A 14242-nucleotide genomic window follows, 5' to 3' on the forward strand; every position below is an offset into this window, starting at 1 on the left:
AAAAAAAAAACTAATTCTTATGGATTTTCATAATTAAGCCAGTGGGTTTTTGTATAATGTATTGTTGGAGTGAGGAATTACTGTTTATATATAATTATTTATTCTTCTTTTTGTTAATTGAAGAGAAAGGTTCACCAAGTGAACGAGGGAGACATCTGAGTTTACAACAGAATTTCGATAGAGAGAATGCTGATGAGGCACTGAAGGATGAGGTGCGTACCCTGATTTTTTTTCGTTCCTTGAAAATCATGATTTGTGTGGTGTCAAATTGTTTAATGAATCTTATAATTTACAATCTTATTCTAGATTATTCTGGATTAGTAGGGTTTTCCCTTAGTTCTATAAAGGTAAATGATTCATCATTACAGGTGTGCATCTCCATTTGGGGTGATCCTACGATACAAATATGTGCATGTTTCAATCTTTTATATTCCCTGATTGTATTATACATTATCTGTGTGCATTTGGTTCGTCATGCTACTAGTTTGTGAAGTTAAGTACGATAGGTCCGTAATACATAACAGTTGTCCTTATATGTTTCTCTTGCTAATTTTATTGCCAATGACAGACTGAATATCACACTGTATAGATTGAATTATACTATGTGTCAGTTGGTATTACAGATACCGAGACATATATTATCTTTTGTATTGGTGGGATTCTGTAACTTTACTGATATTGAAACATATGTTATCTTTTGCACTAAATAGGAGTCAGATCCTAGCTCAAAATAATGCTAAGTGCTTTTTTGATTCGCCATATATATGTTGTCGAGATAACAGATTTTAAAGTGTGACAGTGTGTATATTTATCTTCCATTTGGTTGAAGAAAAAAATTGATAAAATTGTGGGTTGTAGTCCATAAAATTCATGGTTTTATATGAAAGAAAACTTAATTTCCATTTGGTCGAAACTAACTAAAATAAACTAAAATCATAGGTTATAGACCGTGCAAACTGCGAATTTTGAGGTATGTATAATTACTTGCCATTAGGACAAAATGAACAAAAATTGTCAAAGCCATGAGTTATTGACCCGCTTCAAATAATTATAATTAATTTGCCACTGGGTCGAATGAACGATAATGGACAAAAATCATTGGCTAAAGCCCATTAAATCATTGAATATTGTAGTACGCATAATTAATTGCTAAATAGTCTTAATAAACAAGATGGACAAAAATCATGGACTAATCTATGAAAATCATGGATTTTGAAGTAGCATATTCATTTTCCATTGGGTCGAAAAACAAAATTGACAAAACTGTGGGTTGCTCATGAAATTTATGATTTTTATGAAAGAAAATATAATTCCCAATTAGTCAAAACTAATGACAATAAACTAAAATCGTGGGTTATAGCCAATATAAACCACAGTCATGGACTATCCCACGAAAATTGTGAATTTTTAAATGCACATATTTATTTGTCATTAGGTCAAAGAATGAAATGGCAAAAAAAGTGGTTTAAGCCCATTAAAATCGTGAGTGGATGTGAGAAAGTTCAATTGTCTGAACTAACAAATTAACTACAATTGTATATTACAGCTCATGAAATCATTAATTTTTAAATATTGAAAAAAATTGCCAAAATCATGAGCATAACCCACGAAAATCACGAATTTCAAATTAGGCATAATTAATTGTCATTAGATCAAATGAACAATAATGGAAAAAAATCATGGGTTACAACACATGAAAATCGCGAAAGTTGAACTAAGTATAACTACTCGACATTAGGACGAAGAAGATACAAAAAAGTTTTGAAATTTGTGTGTTATAACCCACCAAAATCATGAATTTTGAACTAGTCATAATTAATAGCCCTTTGGTTCAACTGAATAATAATGGAAGGGGATGATTGGTTTTCTCCCATGAAAACCGCGAATATGGAATTTTGCACAATTGATTGCTTTAATTGTCGAAACTAACAAAATGAAAAAAAAAAATCATTGACTATAATCGTAAATATTGAAATATGCATATTTATTGGTTATTAGGTGGAAGAATGAAAATTAAAAAAAAGATGTACTAAAGCCCATGAAAAATGTGATTCTTGATGAAAGAATATCCAATTGCTATTAGGTCAAAATTAACAAACATATTTCTTTCTCACTGGATCAAAGAATGAAATTGACAAAAAAAAGGTTATAGGCTATAAAAATGACAATTAAAAAATCTTATTTGCCATTGGGTCAAAAATAAAGAAAAAAGATAAAATCATGGGTTATTGCCAACGAAATACACGAAATGAAATTTACACAATTATCCACTAAATGGTCTAAACTAAAAAATAGTCTAAAATAATGGGCTATCTTGAAAGTCATGAGTTTTGAGTCCTCATATTTACTTTCAATTGGATTGAAGAATAAAAATTAACAAAATTATGGGTTAAAAGCCTATGAAAATCACGATTCTTGACGAAGGAAAATTCAATTGCTATTAGAATCGAAACTAACGAAAATAGATTAAAATCATGGATTATAGCCCGTGAACCACAAATTTTGAAGTACATATAATTACTTCTCTTTGAAATAATATTTTTAAAATAATGGGTTATAACGCAACAAAATTGTGAATTTTGAAATAGTTATAATTAATTGTGTTGGGTCAAATGAACAATAATGAAGAATAATTGGGTGTTGTGTATATGCACAAGACCATCTCAACATTCTCATTTCTGCTACACATTTTTTACACATATTGTTTTTTAATTGCCAACATTCTAATCCATAAAGCATTATTGGCTTTATTATTGTCCTATAAAATTTTTCCTTAAGTCCAATAGGCATTCTACGATCACACAAGACTCCCAAAGAACTCCTCCATTTTAACTATCCTAATTTGATTCAATTGGCAATGTCATCCTCAATCTCAACATCATGGTGAATGAATTATTGGTTCTAAATAATGAAAAAAAAATCATAGACACCCATGAAGAACAAACTTGACAAAATCCTGAATTTAAAGTTGTATACTTACTTGATATTAGAAAAAAACAACCAAAAATAACCAAAAAGTTGCAAAAATCGTGAGTCATAACCCACCAAAATTGCAAATCTTAATTAATCATAATTAATTTCCCTAAGGTCAACTGAATGATAATGGACAAAAATCGTGCATTATCCCATGAAAATTGTGAATATTAAAATTTACACAATCACTTGCCAAATGGACAAAAATCATGGACTATAGCCCATAAAAATTATGAATCTAGAAGTATGAATCTTCCATTGGATCGAAGGATGAACATTGACAAAAAAAACTAGGGTTACAACGCATCAAAATCGTGATTGTTGATGAAAGAAAATTCAATTACAGTTAGGTAGAAACTAATAAAAATAGACTAAAATCATGCATTATAGCCAATGAAAATTACAAATTTTAAATAGTCATAATTAATTATCATCGGATCAAATGAATGATAATGGAGAAAAATCATAGGTTGTGCTTATGAAAATCTCAAATATTAAAGTTCACATAGTTAATTGCTACATGGTCAAAACATACAAAATGGACAAAAGCTATGTATTATAGCTCATGAAAGTAACGAATTTTGAACTATGCATATTTATTTTTGATTAAGAACAAAAATTGATAAAATTATGGGTTATATAGCCCATGAAAATTGTGATTTTTGATGAAAGAAAATTAGTTGTGACTTAGTCGACACTAAAAAGGTAAAATTAAAATAGTGATATATAGGCCATGAAAATTATGAATTTTAAAGTACGTATAGTTACTTGACATTAGAATGAAGCAAATAAGAAGTTGTGAAAATCATGCGTTATAACCCACTTAAATCACCAATTTTTAACTATCACGGTTAATTAACTTAGGGTCGACTAAATGATAATGGACAAAAAGCAAGAGTTATAGCCCATAAAAATTACGAATATTGAAGTTCGCATATTTATTTTCTATTGGGTCAAAGAATGAAAATTGATTATATGATATGAAAATCATTATTTTTGAAGAAAGATAACTTATTTTTCATCGAGTCGAAACAAATGAAGATTGATAAAAATTGTAGCTTGTAGCTCGTGAAAATTGAAATACTAAAATTTCACCAGTAATTACTAAATTGTCAAAACAAAAAATGATAAATAATAATGGACTATAGCACTTGAAAATTATGAATCTTGTAGTATTCATATTTATCCCATTGTATTGAAGAACAAAAATTGATAAAAAAATGTTGGTTAAAGTCCATGAAAATCATGTTTCTTGATGAAAGAAAAATTCAATTGTCGTTTAATCGAGACTAACGAAAATAAACGAAAATCTTGGATTGCCCATGAAAATTTTGAAATTTGAAGTACCTAAAATTACTTGATATTATGAAAAATTTGCTAATATTGTAGGTTATAGTCCACAAAAACTGCGAATTTTGAAGTGTGTAAAGTTACTTGCCATTAGGATGAAACAAATAAAAATCTATGAAAATCTTGGATTATAGCTCCACCAAAATCACAATTTTGATGTATTCATATCTAATTGCCATTGGGCCAAATGAACGATAATGGCAAAAAAACATGGGCTAAAGCCCATGAAAATCGCAAAGATTGAAGCTTGCATAATTATTTTTTAAATGGTCGAAATGAACAAAGTGGATAACAATCATGGACTATAGCCCATGAAAATAAAAAATGTTGAACTAGTCACATCTAATTACCATAGGACAAACGTTAATGGATAAAAAGCGTGAATTATAGCCCATGAAATCGCCAATATTGAAGTTGAAAAACTTAATTGGTAAATGATTGAAACTATTAATATGGACTTACCCATGAAAATTGTGAATATTTAAGTTCGGAGAATTAATTGCTAAATGGTTGAAACTATTAAAATGGACAAAAGTCATGGATTGGAGCCTATGAAAATCATAAACTTTGAAGTATGCATATTTATTTTCCATATGGTCGAAGAATTAAAATTGACACAAACATGAGTCGTAAGCCTAGAAAGTCGCGACTTTTAAGAAAGAAAACTTATTTTCTATTATGTTGAAATGAAGAAAATTTGACAAAAATCATAAGTTATTCCTACATGTTAATCGCAAATATTGAAATTTGCACAATTAATTACTAAATGGTAGAAATAAAAATGGTAAAAAATAATGGACTATAGCCATTGAAAAATATGAATTTTGAAGTACTCACATTTATTTTCCATTAGGCTAATGAGCAGAAATTAACAAAAAAACGTGGGTTATAGTCCATGAAAATCACTGTTCTTAATTAAAGAAAAGGTTTTTTCTTTGAAATCGCCTTTAAAATAGGGTCATTCTATAGAAAGTACCTTTGATTTTAATTTATACATAAATCACATTTAAAGGGGTTTTTGTTGCAATCAACCACAAAGGCTCATTTTTCCGTTAAGTTTTTTTGGTAATTGACGCTGCCTAACCTCAATTAAATATCATCTCTCTAATTTATTTGGTATTCTGCAGTTAATTATTATAGCAAAATCGAAAAACCTTGACTTAAAAGTGAGTGCAGGTTTTTGATTGCAACCAAAAGCCATTTAAGAGTGGTCTATATATAAATTAACAATTAAAAGTGGTTTTTATAAAATGATACTTTTTAAAGGTGGTTTATAGGAAATAACCCAAAGAATAATTCAATAGTCATTAGGTCAAAACTGACAAAAATATATTAAAATTGTGGATTACCCATGAAAATCACAAAATTTAAAGTATCTATAAGTATTTGACAATATGGAAAAATCATCAAAATTATGGGTTATAGCCCACAAAACTGTGAATTTTAAAGTACATATAGTTACTGGCCATTAGCACAAAACAAACAAAAAGTTGGAGATCATGGTTTATAGCTCCGTCAAAATCACACATTTTGAAGTATTGATTGTTGTTGGGTTGAATGAATGATAGTGGACAAAAAAACATGTAACACCCCTAAAAAATAGTGAATATTGAAGCTTTTATAATCAAATTGCTAAATGGTCGAAAAGAACAAAATGGGAAAAAATCAAGGACAAAACTGACAAAATTGTTGGTTAAACCCATTGAAATCGTGACTTTCAGTGAAGGAAAATTTAGTTGCCATTTAGCCAAATCTAATGAAAATAAACTAAAATTATGGGTCATATAACCCATAAAAATCGTAAATTTTGAAGTACATATTATTACTTGACATTAGAAAGAAATAAATAAAAAGTTAAAGAAAATTATGGTTATAACCCACTTAAATCGTGAATTTTTAACTAGTCATAATTAATTACTTTAGGGTCAACTAAATGATAATGGACAAAAATCATGGGTCATAGCTCGTGAAAATCATGAATATTGACGTTCAGAAAATTAATTGTTAAATGGTTGAAACAATTAAAATGGAAAATTCATGTGTAATAGCCTATGAAAACCAACAATTTTGAAGTGTTCATACTTATTTTCCATTGGGTTGAAAATTCATGTATGGTAGCCCATGAAAATCACTAATTCTGAAGTGTTCATTTCTATTTTCAGTTGGGATGAAAAATAAAATTGACATGGAAACATGGATTATAAGCCTTGAAAATTATGATTTTTGAAGAAAGAAAACTTATTTGTCATTAGGTTGAAATGAAAGAAAATAAATATGAATAATATGTTATAGCAAATGAAGATCATGAATATTAAAATTTGCAAAATTAATTACTAAATGGCAATAATGATAAAAAGGTCAAAATATTAGATTGTGGCCATTGAAAATCATGAAATATTTATTTTATTGGGTTGAAGAATGAAAATTGATAAAAAATTGTGTGCCTAAAGTCTATGAAAGTTGCAATTTTTTATAAAAGAATAATTCAATTGTCATTAGGTCAAAATTGATAAAAATACAGAATAGGCTAAAATCATGATTAGCCCATGAAAAAATAGTATCAATCTCATATAAATTATTATAATTATTGACATTACGAAAATATTGCTGTTGATGTTAAGTGATTTCATAGTCAATTGAATCTGTGGTTGGATGGGGGTGAACTTGATGAAGGGGCCGCTTTTCTGAGTTGGGTGGCTGAAAAGTCTGCACATATAGAAACTTATGAAAGGACGAGGACTAGCTCTCTCGTGGTTCCTCCGACGATCAAGTCAGCTGGTGAGCTTGAGTGGAGAAAGTGAAGAACCGTGAGAGTTCTTGTGTGTGCAATAATTTGTAGATCTATATTAGAAGATCAGATTTGTGAACCTTTTGCAAGTTAGAATAATACCTATATTTATAGTAGTGCAGAAAGGGCAGAACCATCATTGTGGCTGAGCACAGGACGGTGGTGAAAAAGCATGGGCTGGCGGCTGAGTCAGCTCTTGTTTTATAGGTGTTGGCTGGCGACTGAAGGAGAGATCACCTCAACATTAAATGGGAAATGATCGGAGACATGACGGTACCGACGTGGTCTGATGAGTCATGAAGACTATCGGGACTAGAGGCATGATGGCACCTGTCAAGCATCAAATGCGATGTCGGCGTTGTCAGTGGGGGGAGTTCGAGGCCGAAGTCCTTTAGCTTGACCGAGATGTAATGCCTTTCGAGTCGTCATCAGGAGTCGTGGATAGCAGGTCGAGTAGGCTAGTTACGAGTCGTCTTCGACAAGAAGGTCGACTAGTACCGCCTTTCGAGTCGATATGAAGGAATGTCAGCTTTACGAGTCGGCTAAGTTAGAACCCTTATTGGTCTTAGGCCGCCAAATTGATTTAGGGCATTGCATGTAAAAGTACACATGTTTGTTACTAGCAAAGGGTTGCACTTAGGTGATTGAAAACACCAGAACAATTGCCAAAGTTGTAAGTTGTAATCCACGAAAATCGTGAATTTTGAAGTACATATAAACACTTGACATTAGGCTGAAAAAATAAAAATGTGTGAAAATCATGAGTTATAGCTCAACCATAATAAAAAAAATATGTTGTATTCATAACTAATTGCCATTAGATTGAATGAAAAGTATGGACAAAAAATGTGGGTTAAAACCCATGAAAATCATGAATTTTGAAGCTCACACAATTAATTGGTAAATGGACAAGTAAAATGGACAACAAATCTGGACTATATCCCACGAGAGAACCAAGATTTGGCAAAATTGTTGGTTAACCCATGAAAATCATGATCTTCAAAGAAAGAAAATTTACTTGTCATTTAGTTGAAACTAATGAAAATAACTAAAATTGGGGATTACAGTTCGTAAAAATTATAAAATTTTAACTAGAAGTTCGGACAATTACTTAATAAAAACTTGTGGATTATAGCCTATGAAAATCATGAATATTGAAGTTCAGACAATTACTTAATAAATGACTAAAAGTCTAAAACCATTAAAATAGAGAAAAATCATAGACTATAGCCTATGAAAATCACAAAATTTAAAGTATGCATACTTATTTCCTATGTGGTCGAAGAATGAAAATTGAGATGGAAACATGGGTTACATGCCTTGCAAATCGTGAATTTTAAGAAAGAAAATTTATTTGTCATTAAGTCAAAGTGAACAAAAATTGATAAAACTCATAAGTTATAGCCTTGGTTGCATGGATACATGTGCGGATGTGGATACATGACACTGCAAAATTTTAAAAGATAGGATATGGGGACACAACTATATATACATATTGAATATAATAATTTATATGAGATTGATACTATTTTTTTCATTCGCATGTCAAGAGAACTATAATCTGTGTTATGTTTTTTTTATTAGATAGATTATAAATTTAAAAACCGCTCATTTTTGAACTAGAAACCAAAATGATCCATTAAAATCGTACTTATAAATTGTGTATGGGTTGAAACGAATCTGACCTAAGTCTAACGAGTAGCAAAAATTTGGGGTGAAGTTATACGTCTAATAAGTGTGTTATAAGTGTTTTAAACTAAAACAGGTATTATGTTATTGAGTACACGCCTGAATAAATAGATGCATATATTCAGGAAGTATCCAAGGAGTGTCTGACACGAACACGACATCCTAGATGAAGTGTCCTGTTAACTTAGGTTATAGCATATTAATATCACAAATATTAAAATTTGCATAATTAATTACTAAAAGATCGAAACAAAAAAAATGGTTAAAAAATAATGGACTGTAGACATTGAAAATTATCAATTTCCAAAGTACTACTATTTATTTTTCATTTGGTTGAAAAATGAAAATTGACTACCAATCATGGGTTAAAGACCATGAAAATTACAATTTTTGATGGAAAAAAATCAATTATCATTAGGCCAAAACTAACAAAAATAGGCTAAAATCATGGATAGCCTATAAAAATCACAAATTTTGAAGTACGTATAGTTACTTGTCATTAGCACAAAACATACAAGATTATGAAATTTGTGGCTTATATAGTTCACCAAAATTACAAATTTTTAAGTATTCATAACTAATTGCTATTTAATCGAATGAATAACAATGGATAAAAAACATGGGTTAAAGCCCTTGAAAATGGTGAATATTGAAATTTGTACAATTAATTGCTAAAATGGTCGAAATGAACAAACTAAACAAAAATCATGGACTATAGTCTATGAAAGTAACAAATTTTGAACTACGCATATTTATTTTCTAAAGGGTTGAAGAAGAAAAATTGACAAAATTGGTGATTATAACCCATTAAAATCGTAATTTTTTATGTAAGAAAATTTAGTTTTCATTTGGTCAAAACTAAAGTAAATAAACTAAAACCGTTAGTTATAACTTATGAAAATTATGAACTTTGAAGTACATATAATTACTTGACATTAGAATGAAACAAATAAAAAGTTACGAAAATTGTGTATTATAACCCACTGAAATCGTGAATTTTGAAATAACTATAATTAATTACCCTAAAGCCGATTGAATGATAGTGGACAAAAATCATTGGTGCTCATGAAAGTCACAAATATTGATGTTTGGACTATTAATGCTAAGTGATCTTAAGGGGTGTTTGGTTCACTTTCTATAAGTTATAGGAAATGTTTTCCACCCAAAATATGATTTCCTTGTATTTCTTAAAAAAATATAGGAAAAATTTTAAGAAGTCAAAAAGTATCAATTTTCTTATTTTCTTTACTTTGCTTGTTTGGTTCAAAACAAGAAAATGACCCATAACTTTATAGAAAATTGTTTGGTTCAAAACAAGAAAATGACCCATAACTTTATAGAAAATAGCAAGATTTCCTATAATTTGTAGAAATTGGAAAATGACCCATAACTTTATAGAAAATAGCAAGATTTCCTATAATTTGTAGAAATTGAACCAAACACCACCTAAATTTATAGAAAAGTGTTAACTTTTAGAAAAATATCAATGTGGTGTCAGATTTCTAGGTAATTTCTGTCTATTTTAAGAGAAAATTAATTTCTGTAAATTTTGATACTTCTTTGTACTTTACAGAAAATATTTCTGTAAATTTTTTTGAACCAAACACAGTTTACAAAAATCTACAAAAAAAATTTAATTATAGAATTGCCATTGTCAGACATTTTGAGAACTTTTCTATAAAATTATGCAACCAAACACCCCTTAGTAAACAAGATGGACAAAAATCATGGATTATAACTCATAAAAATCACGAATTTTAATGTAGCATATTTATTTTCTATTGGGTTGAAGAATGAAAAGTAACAAAACTATAGATTATAGACCATGACACATGTAATTTTTTAAAAAAGAGAATTTAATTTCCATTTGGTTGAAACTAACTAAAATAAGCTATAATTATGGGTTATAATCCATGAAAACCATGAATTTTGAAGTATGGATAGTTAATTGCCATTTGAGTGAGATGAACAAAAATTGCAAAAATCTTTTATTATAACCCACAAAATCATGAATTTTGAAGTATTCATAATTAATTGTTGTTGAGTTGAATTAGTGATAATGAATAAAAATTGTCAGTTAAAGCCCATGAAAATCATCAATATTGAAGTTCACGCAATTTGGTAAAATATCAAACGAACAAAATGGACAAAAATCATATTTGGGAAGAGATGAACGAAATTTTATCAAAATCGTGAGTTATATAACCTACCTAAATCGTGAATTTTTAATAGTGATAATTAATTGCCATAGGGTCAAATGAACGATAATTGACGAAAATCATGGGCAATAGCTCATGAAAATCATGAATATTAAAGTACGCATATAATTGCTAAGTGATATTAGTGAAAAATGGAAAAAATCATGGATGGCCCATGGAATCATGAATTTTGAAGCAACTTATTTATTTTTCATTAGGTCGCAGAACGAAAAGTAACAACACTATAATTTAATTCTCATTTGGTTGAACTAACAAGAATAACTAAAATCAAGAGTTATATAATCCATGAAATCCGTGAATTTTTTAAGTACATATAGTTACCTGTCATTGGTTGAATCTAATAAGAATAACTAAAATCAAGAGTTATATAATCCATGAAAACCGTGATTTTTTTAAGTACACATATAAATACCTGCCATTAGATGAAATGTAAAAAAATTGCTAAAATCTTTAGCAACCCCCAAAATCACGAATTTTGAAGAATTCATAATTAAATCTCATTGGATTGAATGAATAATAATGGACAAAATCTTTGGTTAAAGCCCTTGAAAATTGTGAATATTGAAGTTTACACAATTTGCTAAATGGTCGAAACAAACAAAATGGAACAAAATCATGGACTACAATGCATAAATATAACAAAATTTGAACAATGTATATTTATTTTCTATTGTGTTGATGAATGAAAATTGATAAAATTTTGGGTCATAGCCCATGAAAATCCCGATTTTCGATGAAAGAAAATTTGATTGCCAATTGGCCAAAATGATAAAAAAATAAACCAGAATCTAGGTTGTAGCCCGTGAAAATCGTGAAATTTGAAGTACATATAGTTATTTGCCATTAGGATGAAACAAACAAAAAGTTGTGAAAATTGTCGGTTATAGCCCTGCTGCCCTAGCAAAATTGTGAATTTTGAAGTAGTCATAATTAGTTGGCATTAAGTTGAATGAACGATAATGGAAAAATAACGTGGGTACCCATAAAATCGCAAACTTTGAAATACGTATAATTACTTGCAATTGAGACAAAACGGACAAAAATGCCAAAATTATGAGTTGTAACCTCAAAATTGCTAATTATTAAGTAGTCATAATTAATCGCCATCGGATCAAAGAAACAATAATGAACAAAAATCTTTGACCATAGTGCACGAAAATCACGAATATTGATTTTAGTATAGTTAATTGTTAAATGGGTGAAACGAACAAAATGGACAAAACTGTGGACTATGCACATGAAAATAACGAATTTTAAGGTACACATTTATTTATCAATTGGTCGAAGGACAAAAATTGTCAAAATTGTGGGTATAGTCGCCCATGAAAATCGTAAATTTTAAAGTACACATTTATTTTCCGATTGGTCGAAAAGGGTAAATCATCAAAATTGTGGGTTATATAGCCCATGAAAATCACGATATTTTATGAAGGAAAGTTTAACTTCTATTTGGTCAAAACTAAGAAAATAAATAAAAACCGAGGGTTATATCCCATGCAAATTGTGAATTTTAGAATATGTATAATTACTCGCCTTGCATTAATGCCTTGTTCTACACGTGTTGCATAACAATTTTCTGCAGATACCCTCTTTTGGTTTCTTTCCAGATGCGTGTGTAGCGTTGTATATGTTAAATATGTTTACCGATGTGAATATTTCATGCTGCTCCATTATGTTGCTATAAATTAGCTCTTGAGCGTTAAGCTGTCTACTTTCGTAGGAGCTTGAAGGGGTTAATTTTTTAGTTAAAAAACATGAACAAAAGTCTCAAGAAGTATCATTTTCATTTCTTTGACAGGTCAACTTCTTGAAATCCTGTGGTACACTGTTAGAAACACCTATGGAAATTCGAAAAGCATCAGAAAAATCAATAGTCGAGATTTCCACCACTGACAAAGCGTGCAAAAAGCTTCACTGGGATGAGCAGCATGATGACTTATCCAACGCTGCCACTAAAGTCAATGAAGATTCTGATTCCCTAGAAAGTAAAGCTGGAAGGTAAAGCTTCTGCTTCTTGTTTTACCGATTTTCATTATGACTGTTTTTTTGGGAAGAAGTTATATTTTTTAGAAATTGATTCTGAACTGGAGAAAAATCTGCTAAAGTTTAGGAATTCGAAATATTACTTGCTATGTTTTCCATCATTATTTCTTGTGTTATTGAAACGCATTCTTACATTACATTCAACAAAACAACTACTGCAGATTTGGACTTGACTTCACATTTTTATATTTAAAAAATGTATGAGATTATCATTTTGCACATAGTGATAACCGTCCATGATGATTCTTCTGCATCAAATGAATTAATGTATCAAACCATACTCTTATTTACTTTACTGTCGTAGTTTCTCTCTTGAGGAGCGTCAGACCCGGAGGAAGAGTGTGCGATTTGATGAAGAAGTCGATCATATCTCTGGAAATAAATTACTGGATTCTGCAGATCAGAATCTCTCTCCTCAAACTGGGAACCAAACCCAGCAACTTGGTTCGGATCATTCACCATATCCAACTCCACAAAGTTTGAGCGAAGATACGCAGACTCCTAGAACCATTTGTACACCCAAATCGACTGGAAATAATGCTAGGATTCGAACTCAGTATGTCTATCCTATTTCAAATTCTCTGCAGAATTTGTCTTCGTCAGAAGGAGCTCAGATGAGTAATTTTATTCAAGATGGAGAAAAGTCACAGCAGACTTCAGTCGCACTTTGCTCTACAGAATTATCTCCAGACGACAAAACGGTCAACGACCGTCACACAGTTTTTAAGGAGAAAATAGACTTCAACCAAGAAAATCCAAAGCTTGTTGTTTCGAGCTTATCGCAGTGGCTGAAACCGCCGCTAACAAAGGAAGAGAGATGGGAGAAAAGTAATGTAATGAATGAAAGATCTCCTTCTAGTAAAAGTCCTAATGCCGATAGACCAATAATTGGAATGGTTGCAGCACATTGGAAAGAGAACGAACCTTCTAGCATCTCACCTAAGTGGTTTGATGGAAATGGAATTCCAAATTCAACAAACAAATACAAGGAGGTGGGTTTTTTATTATTTTCTCCTGCTCTGCATGTTCTCGGTTCATGTTTTTTTTTTTGAAGATTGTTAGCAGTGAATTTATCAACAGGACCAGAAAGTAAGTTGGCATGCAACACCATTTGAAGAGAGGCTCGAGAAAGCCCTATCAGATGAAAAGCTTTTCCCTCGAAGGTTAGTTGTTGCTGCAA

At 30.3% G+C, this 14242-nt stretch overlaps 1 protein-coding gene across 1 annotated transcript in view; it reads left to right on the top strand.

Annotated features, from left to right (window-relative positions):
• LOC109844530 (protein JASON-like) overlaps window positions 125-14242 on the top strand; it is a 14860-nt gene continuing 742 nt past the window's right edge. Inside the window, exons 1-4 of the mRNA XM_020413600.1 lie at window positions 125-212; window positions 12818-13017; window positions 13367-14054; window positions 14143-14225. Of these exons, the coding sequence (XP_020269189.1) occupies window positions 12860-13017; window positions 13367-14054; window positions 14143-14225 (929 nt within the window). The 5' untranslated portion in view covers window positions 125-212; window positions 12818-12859. The remainder of the gene's footprint in view (window positions 213-12817; window positions 13018-13366; window positions 14055-14142; window positions 14226-14242) is intronic.

This window comes from Asparagus officinalis, chromosome 6, assembly GCF_001876935.1.
Source record: "Asparagus officinalis chromosome 6, Aspof.V1, whole genome shotgun sequence".
NCBI classification, from domain to species: Eukaryota; Viridiplantae; Streptophyta; class Magnoliopsida; order Asparagales; family Asparagaceae; genus Asparagus; species Asparagus officinalis.